Source organism: Somniosus microcephalus, chromosome 2 (assembly GCF_052327205.1).
Source record: "Somniosus microcephalus isolate GS21.2 chromosome 2, FLI_Smic_1.0, whole genome shotgun sequence".
Lineage (NCBI taxonomy): Eukaryota > Metazoa > Chordata > Chondrichthyes > Squaliformes > Somniosidae > Somniosus > Somniosus microcephalus.
The window spans coordinates 247,256,319-247,265,787 of NC_140988.1; the positions used below are offsets into that span (position 1 = coordinate 247,256,319).

Below are 9,469 nucleotides of genomic sequence, written 5' to 3' on the forward strand. Positions count from 1 at the left end.
GATCACAGCTGTTGACTTGAGCCATGAGCTGTCTATAATCATGGCCATGAATGTTCATTACATGTGCTAAAGTATACTACAACCAGAGTCAGTAGAAATGGTTCAGGTGTGCTGCAGCAATATTCCTATAGAATACTCATGTTATCATTGTACTTTTAAGATCCATAATTCAAGAGTTAATGCAGTCCACTTTTGAAGATTGTTCCTGATTGCCAGACAATAGTAATGCAGAGTGACTGTCATCTATTGTGTTATTTAATATATCCTGGTAGCACTGATGACATAGGATCTATTGTTTCTGAACATAACTGTTAAATAGTAATTTTGGTGTGTTTGTTTTAATTCTCACTAGTACAAATATTACCTTCAGGAATTGTAAGTTAATAATTAGAACTTCTTTTCATATCACATGGCTTTGAAGTTGAACATTTTAGAACTCTGACAATTAAATTAAATTCTATCTATAGCAATCCTCCTGATTGCCTTTCTAATCTGTATTAATGTAAATTTTACCAAAATATTTGGGGTAGATCTTGGCAATCGTGTAAAACAGATGATAGCAAGTCAGCAGCCCGTTTTACATCTCTCCTGATTTTAATTCCATTAAAGTCAAGAGCTACCCCTTTATCTTTAAAATGCAAATGATCTGGCTTGGAATAAATAAAATACATCAAGATGCTAATTATTCACTCTAACATTGTTGATTATTATGCTATAAACAATTTTAACCTGCAACCTGTCAGTTAGGATCATGCTTTGTTTTGGCTCTAGTCTCATAAAAATGTAGTGCACGAGCACTCCCTGAGCTAAAATAACTGTACAAATGTCAAAATCTACATACACCAAGATACATTGAGTATCATCATTTATTTTCATGTTATCCTTGTTTAAATAGGTGTTAAGTTAGGTATTCACAAAATATGGAGAACTGTAAATATTTAGAGACTATTTAATGCCTTCTTATCTGATAACTTTTTTCAAAGTTAGGAGCTGGTTTACAGCCAAATGTAAGAGTGGGGTCAGACAGATACATCACACAAGGCATTAAATATTCAATTTACCAACTCACTATGCTTTGCTCATTTAAAAAGAGGAGAAAAGTGCTGAAATTGTGATGTATTAACTATGCAAAAAAAATACTTTCACAGCTGCAATGCTACATAAGTTTGTAATAAAAATACTATTTGAGACATAACTATAAACTAAACCCATCCCATTTGATCTATAACAGGTAAGGTCTCAATTCAGCAAAAAATCTTTTGGAAGACCTTATAGTATTACTGAATCCTAAAACCTTAATTACAAAAAAATATTGTTCTTTCAGTGTTAGATCTTAAGATGAAAGAAGACACTTGTCTGTGAAACATTTTCAATACTTTAATTCCCTTTTGAATGTGTACTGCATTCAGTACAGAACTGGAAATGATTCTTTATAAAATAAAAAGAAACTGATGCTCCTCTCATAGTACAGTCAAGAGACAGCTACATATAGATTATTATAGATAATAAAAAATGCTCCATGAAAGGAAAGTCTATGGGTAGTACTTTTTGTTTCATTATGCTGTAATCACTGCTTGCATTCAGAGAACCCTCTGAGTGAATATTGGCACAGTTCATTTTGTGTTTTTTTTGTTTTATCTCACCTGTACATTTCTCAGTAAAAATAAACTCTGCATAATAAATAATTATATAAAATAAATATATGTGATTTGGAATTGTATAAATACATCCATCCCAAAAGAACTGTAAAAAGACTCCTGTCCAACGTTGCCCAAGACAATGTGAGTTTAAGTTCTACCCAACATTTGTGATGGAGGTCATACTATTGTGCTATAAGTTACAGTAACTCTTTCATTGTTCTGATACTCTATGGTAAGAGTGAAAAGTCTAGTAGTAGTCTTCTAATTGGATATTTTAGGCTGACTCTTTGCCCTATCTTCACCAAGTCCAGGTGGTGTTTTTCCAGTTACATGAAGGAACATTTTTGTGGCACTACTATGTCAATTTAACTTGCATCCCAGAGAGAAAGCGTCAGCAATATCATTCATAGATTAAAGTCTATGATCAACACATGCCACTTCCCTTCGTCTGCTGCTATATATAGCATTACTGATGTCAGTAAGTTGTGAACTCATAGTTTTAAATTGTAAAATCCTGAACAGGTAATTGCACATCTGAAGTGCTTCTCATTTGAAGAAACTAAGGCCACATCTCTGACTAGGCATCCTTTTCAAACCACTCTCCCAACCGCTTGCAGCTGTAGGAAGCTGATGTTCTACATCCTTGTTTCTGTGAAGAACAGTGTAAATAATTCTTCTTCTTCAGAAGTTGGACAGCTTCAACTATATCCTAATAAATCTCTATAGAGTTCAGGTACTTTCTCAGGATTCACGGGTCTTGGCAAGAAATGTGTAAACTTCTGATGTCTTTTGGATCTACTCCCATCTCTTGGAGATCCATCTTTATTGAGTGCAACGAAATATCGTCGCCCTGTGTCACTGTGTTTATACAGGTTAGAAGAATATGTGTTGTACCAATTTTCTTCAAATTGCTCTCTAAAGACGCATTCTGCTGTCAGTTTTTCCTAAAAGGAAAAGAATAGATAATGAAGACATAAAGTATCATTGCAAATAAATAGTAGGTTAAAATACTGATTCTTTCCAATTTTCTGTAAGATTATAAATCAGATTGGTTGCTGTATCTTGGCCATATTGCTGAATTTAGTGGCTTAGATAACTGAGTTTTAGAATATGTAATACCTATGTAAATATAGACATGTTTGTAGCTATAAAAAGACTAATCATATACTGTACACAGATTGTTTCAGTGGAATAAATTTTGTATCTCTTTTGATTACCAAGACAACAGTATACAGATTCCACAGATAAGCAATATGATGCAAATGTTTTTGTTCCTGTGCCTGGGCATATTGGATCACCTCGGCACAGTGCATAGAGCAAAATGAAACAGAGAGAGGTGCATGCTCATAAGGGAGCTTGCCCAATGTATTTTATTTGTTCTTGGGATGTGGGTGACACTGGCAAGGCAGCATTTATTGCCCTAGTGGCCCTGAGTAGATGGCAGACCTTCTCCTTGAACTGCTGCAGTCCTTGTGGTCACAGTGCTCTCACAATATTGACCCAACGACAATAAAGGAATGGCGATATATGTCCAAGTCAGGATGGTGTATGACTTAGAGGGAAACTCAGAGGTGATGATATTCACACAACATTGTTGCTCCTGTCCTTCTCAGTGGTAACTCCAATGTAACCCCACTATTTAAGAAAGGAGGGAGAGAAGAAAACGTGGAACTACAGACCTGTTAGCCTGACATCAGTAGTAGGGAAAATGCTAGAATCTATTATTAAGGACGTGGTAACAGGGCACTTAGAAAATAATAATAGGATTGGGCAGAGTCAACATGGATTTATGAAAGGGAAATCATGTTTGAGTTTTCTGAGGTTGTAACTAGCAGAATAGATAAGGGGGAACCAGTGGACGTGGTGTATTTGGATTTTCAGAAGGCATTCGATAAGGTGGCACACAAGAGGTTATTAAACAAAATTGGGGTTAATATACTAGCATGGATTGAGGATTGGTTAATGGACAGAAAACAAAGAGTAGGAATAAACGGGTCATTTTCGGGTTGGCAGGCTGTAACTAGTGGGGTACCACAAGGATCAGTGCTTGGGCCTCAGCTATTTATAATCTATATCAATGATTTGAATGAGGGGACCAAATGTAATATATCCAAGTTTGTTGATGATACAAAGCTGGGTGGGAATGTACGTTGTGAGGAAGATGCAAAGAGGCTTTAAGGGGATATAGACAAGCTAAGTGAGTGGGCAAGAACATGGCAAATGGAATATAATGTGGAGAAATGTGAAGTTATCCACTTTGGCAGGAAAAATAGAAAAGCAGAGTATTTTTTAAATGGTGAGAGATTGGGAAATGTTGATGTTCAGAAGGACCTGGGTGTCCTTGTACACGAATCACTGAAAGTTAACATGCAGGTACAGCAAGCAATTAGGAAAGTAAATGGTATGTTGGCCTTTATTACAAGAGGATTTGAGTTTAAGAGTAAAGGCTTCTTACTGCAATTATATAGGGCCCTGGTGAGACCGCACCTGGAGTATTGTGTACAGCTTTGGTCTCCTTACCTAAGGAAGGAGATATTTGCCATAGAGGGATTGCAACAAGGTTCACCGGACTGATTCCTGGGATGGGGAAATGTCCTATGAGGAGAGATTGAGTAGACTAGGTCTATATACGCTAGAGTTTAGAAGAATGAGAGGTGATCTCATTGAAACATACAAAATTCTTACAGGGCTTGACAGGGTAGATGCAGGGAGGATGTTTCCCCTGGCTGGGGAGTCTAGAACCAGGGGTCACAGTCTCAGAATAAGGGGTGGACCATTTAGGACTGAGATGAGGAGAAATTTCTTCACTCAGAGGGTGGTGAATCTTTGGAATTCTCTACCCCAGGGGGCTGTGGAGGCTCAGTCGTTGAGTATATTCAAGACACAGATCGATAGATTTTTGGATATTAAGGGAATCAAGCAATATGGGGATAGTGCAGGAAAGTAGAGTTGAGGTAGAAGATCAGCCATGATCTTATTGAATGGCGGAGCAGGCTCAAAGGGACCAAATGGCCTACTCCCGCTCCTATTTCTTATGTACTTATGTTCTTATGGTAGAGGTTGAAGGGTATTAACCATTCATTTAAATTAATGGACAAAAAATCAGGCAGGTTTCCATATGGCATGCAATGCTCCCCATCCAATTTTCCTCTATTCACTGCACACAGGCAATCCAATATTTCCAGATAAAGAACCAGAAAAAACTACCCCAATAAATGTCCTTGTTTTGAAAGATATAAAAACCTGCAAGAAGATACAACTTATTCATCATATTTTAGCTATCTTTATTTTCTGATTATGAAATAACCAGCATAAAAATCAACATGGTTCCCACCAGTAATGATTACAACCATTGTTATATTTTTCACAAGTGTCTAAAATGACCCTGCATGTTATTTTTGTTTTCTTTATAGATAATGCAATTGTTAATGCAATATTCACTGAATTAATTTGTTGTGGCAAACCTTGCTCAATAACCAGGCAATTCTTCTAAAAACCTGACCATAATACTACACCTATATTCAGTCATAAAAAGCTAATTCTTTTAGACAATTTTATTCTTGGTTTTGGAACATTAATTTTTAATGGTTAGTATTGAATAGACTGATATAAAATGCGCAATTCTTAAATCAATATTATATGAAAAATGTTATTTCTTTCTTTAGAAAGAAAGCATTCCTAATGGCTTAGAGAGCACCGCCACAGGCCACTGCAGGTATATTGCCATTTAGGCACCACCTGCTGGAACTTGACATCCATTACAGGAAAAAATGTGTAAATAACAATTTGTTTGTTGATAAATGAAAATACTGTAGCTTAGAATCAACTTCCCCTTCTATTAATTATTTATGCACAACATTTTATATTTATTTTAGCATATTAATTGCTGCAATAGTTTCAATAAGTTATATTATATTAATCTACCAGCATTACTGTTACAAATTCAATAATATTCATCACTACTACACACATTTAATTATCAGCAAATTTTCCATTTTAATATGATAAGTTTGATGCACATTAATTTATCATCATAATACAGGAATAGTCACAAAACAGGAAATGTAATTGTGAAATGTAACGATCACTTTAACAACTCACTTCCTGCATTAATACTCCGGTTAGTTATATTTCTTTTATAACCCAGATTACATTAATTGGAACTAAAATACTAATACCCTTGCAGTAGAATGAAAAGTATTTCCTCCTTGCACCCAGTGACAGTATCAGAAACTCAGTTTAGGTGCTGCACAGATTATATGTAGTGCAAAGCTCCACCTCCCAGTAACATTCCCTAATCAGATTCTCAGACCACCCCACTGCGCCAAGGTGGTAGTTTTGTTTCCAAAACCATCTATGCTTACTATCTGTCTGAGTGAGATTGCTCAATTAGTGCTAATTAGTATTGAATTGTAAAATTTGAAGACTTGTGTTCCCTGACAACTAGATTGAGAATACAATGTAATAGGTATAGATATATAGTAGGATCCTTAAAACAGCAGTTATCTGATAAATTGTTTCTGGACAGTTATAAAATGAATCTAGAAATTAAAGCTACTAATCAAAAGCAACATTTGCAGTGCAAACATTCATGAGCACATATTGCACCTGCTGGAGCTTAACCTTTAAATATGTCAGAATTATAGCAGCATTTTCATGCCAGGTTATTCCTAGTTGTGCCAGGAATTGACCTTTCCCAGAAATTGTCCAGCAAGCCACAACCTCCCTTTAACAAATACTAGACAAGGACAGAGGGAACTTTTAAAATATCATTTTTTAAATACAATTGCTCATTTTGATGCTTTTAAATTATTGAGAAAGTAACACAAATATATGTTTTTATACAAACTAAAGTAATGCACATGAAGAAATTACACCAGTATTTATTGTTTAGCTCAAACTGATATAAAATAGTTTTTAAGATATATAATACCCGACAAAACCTGATGCTTTTTGACTTATAGCTCTCAGATTGAAGATCCGCTTGTACTCTTCCTCTAAAAATATTAAAGTCTTTCAGCATTCATAAGCAGCAACAGTGAGTATACAAACAGATAGTGTCGTGTTGCGCATTTATGGCATTACGGTACAGGTCTAATTACAAGAATTGCCACAAAATGTTCACACTACAATATCAAATGTAATTAATTTATCTGATATAAACTTTCGGATCAGTTTGAATAAATAGTGTTACTTACCGAGCCATACAGTTCTCCTTTGTCGTTCATTCCCAGGTACAGGCCACTGTCCACTCCCCTAATGCTGACCAAACCCACAGCTATACTGATGAACTCCAGAATCCCTATAAAACAGGGAGGAAAAGGCTTGAAAGTTTGCATTTTCAAAATCATTTTGAACAAGTTAAAGATTCAAATATTTATTTTAGTTAAACGATAGCACGTTTTGCTGCAGTACTTTTGTATTGTACTTATTGCACATGGGATCAACGCTCAGAGAGTTTAGGATTTTATTATGTGCCCACAATAAAATGCTTTTTTTAAGCGGCCGTATCATTCTGGGATTATAATACGGCCCAGATAGTCTCTAGAATTTCCGCAGGTGCCTGCCAGAAGCTGGAGGTGCTTTGGGCACCGTTCCATATCGGTCTCCTGATAACACATGAGTTTATCAGGGCAAGAGGGGGTTATTTTTTTTTTAGAACGTTTGCAATAAGATGCCGCTAATTTGCCGGAAAGAGGGGTAGAAATTTCAGAATACTAAACTGATGTCCGCGCTGCCTCCATGGTCAACTGAGTTGGAGAATCGCCAACTCTCCAAAGTATCCTTGACATTGGTTAGGTGTGTGCGGAGCCGGAGTGAGAAAGCGGACAGAAACCAGCGCACCGACAGCGGGTTCCTGGAGAAGTTATTCCGGGGAAAAGGTTAAAATCTGAAGACTGGACAATCAGGAGCTGAGTCTGGAGACCGCGGCCTGTGACGATCGGTACCTGAGACGGTGTGGAATCCGAGCAGTGACCTAATGCCCGTGGCTCGGCACCATTCAATTAATGCCTTTCCCTGGATTTCCGAAAATGTTGGAAGTTGTGTATTGTATCGCCTGCGCTGCTTAGAATCGTACCGCTGTGATTTATAAATGTTCTCCGTTTGTTACTTTAATTCTGTTAACAGGTCGTTTATCATTTTTTTTTAAATAGGTGATCTTATCATTCTTTCTGAATTATGTCCAGGCACTCTTAAAAGTTCCAGTCAATTCATCCTCAACGTCATAGCGAATCGTCGTGTTAAACATATTACCAGGAACGCGTGTGCCTGATATGTTTTGTTGAACTATGCCTGTTTGAAAGCGTGGCTAGAAGAGTGATTCATCTCTTATCCAGGCCTCATCAGTAAGAAGGTGAATAGGGGCAGAATAAAAGTTAGAAGTTTAAGAGAAACGCCTCGAAATGTTTGATGCCATGCTGAAGGTTTTTGAATTTTAAGCTTGTACCATCGTAGTGGAGACCCCAGAAAGTTGTTGTTTTAACGTCATGCAAAAATAAAAACAGAATTATGATTAACCTATTTGGTGACCCCTCCCTAAAACACTACAGTATTTAGTTTGGGGAAATGTATTTGTATCTGTTTTTCGTCCATTTCAGTCTAGTACTTTTAAAAATCTGGGTAATTCATCATGAAACAATCAGAAATCCGAAATAAAAGCAACACATTACATGAGTGGCACCCAATTTGTAAATATGTAAGTATTCATCTAAGTAGCTTAATAGCCACAAAATCTGCGTATTTCACAAACTAGTAATGCATCCTTGCTGAAAGAATTGATGTATGAAAAGGAAAACTGAAAGGAACAATTGGTCTAAATACCAAAAACGGTGGCGATCGTACCAGAGTTACAAAATCAAAGCAATGCAGATAAACCTATTTCTGACTGTAATCGGAATAAGGCAGTCTTAATCGCACATATTTCAACGTAACTGTATTTTGTGACGTACGTGAAGTTTAGTGTGTAAGGAGAACTGACGAAGATACAGAATGATTTTTTTTAAAAAGGCATACCTACCGAATCGGCTGTGGTCTCGCCTGGTCCCCTGCACTGTTCCACCTGGAAGGATTTCCAAATGAAAGCCAGTCCTACAGTACAGCTGTCTCCTTCGCAGAATTCCCTGTAAATGCACTAAGTCCGTGCTGGTGCTTCGGGATAACCTGCTTTCGGTCTGGGCGAGGTGATCGCTGAGGAGGACCGGGGCGTCCGCGGCAGGAAGAAAGAAAGGAGCCGCGACGTGTCCAGCATCCAGACCGCCCAAGTAGCTCCCGATGTCGGCTAACGGAGCCATGATGAGTCGCTGATCACAACCAAGAAAACAGTTCAACACTAAAATAGAAACTGAAAAAAATACCAAAATAAAATAACGAACACAAAATTAAAGATTACGCCCTTGATTATTTGTCTTGTTTCCTCTCGATATTGTTGTACTTTCTAGTTTATGCTCTTAAAAGCGCAGAGGCTTAGCGCCGGGAGTAACATATTCTAGTTTGGTGCTGTTATGAAACGGATCAGATTAGCCGACTGTTTATATACATACCGTATGTAAATAAGCCCTCCGGGCATATGCTAATAAACTCGTCTCATTCAGATCGCAAAAGTTTTTATTTACTTTCAACTGCAGCCCATATCACAACACGATTTTACACAATGTCCAACACTAACAGTACAATTAAAACATTGACGAATGTAAAAAAAAGTAATACGCTGTGCACAAAATCTCCATTCAAAGATTTGGTGCTGAAAAGATGTTGAAAGCCTCCTCGTCTTACCTTTTGCTCAAGGTAGTCATATATTCCAGTTATTTCCCTGGTTTAAGACCTGCATT

The 9,469-nt window shown here is 37.0% G+C and overlaps 1 protein-coding gene across 1 annotated transcript; it reads right to left on the reverse strand.

The window, feature by feature from the left end:
- Positions 1 to 1,387: 1,387 nt before the first annotated feature.
- fgf20a (fibroblast growth factor 20a) lies at positions 1,388 to 9,124 on the reverse strand. The gene is made up of 3 exons (XM_086004330.1): positions 8,659 to 9,124; positions 6,839 to 6,942; positions 1,388 to 2,584 (listed from the first exon to the last, which is right to left on the reverse strand). Exons 1-3 carry the CDS (start codon positions 8,930 to 8,932, stop codon positions 2,339 to 2,341), a joined length of 624 nt encoding a protein of 207 aa, XP_085860456.1. The 5' UTR covers positions 8,933 to 9,124; the 3' UTR covers positions 1,388 to 2,338.
- Positions 9,125 to 9,469: the final 345 nt, after the last annotated feature.

What these genes read in the sequence shown, in the direction of transcription:
- fgf20a (XM_086004330.1), bottom strand. Translation starts at nt 8,932, where the DNA reads ATGGCTCCGTTAGCCGACATCGGGAGCTACTTGGGCGGTCTGGATGCT. An exon ending in GCGAGACCACAGCCGATTCG is followed by an intron (nt 6,943 to 8,658) that starts GTAGGTATGCCT and finishes CCTGTTTTATAG; the next exon opens with GGATTCTGGAGTTCATCAGT. An exon ending in AAGGAGAACTGTATGGCTCG is followed by an intron (nt 2,585 to 6,838) that starts GTAAGTAACACT and finishes TTTTCCTTTTAG; the next exon opens with GAAAAACTGACAGCAGAATG.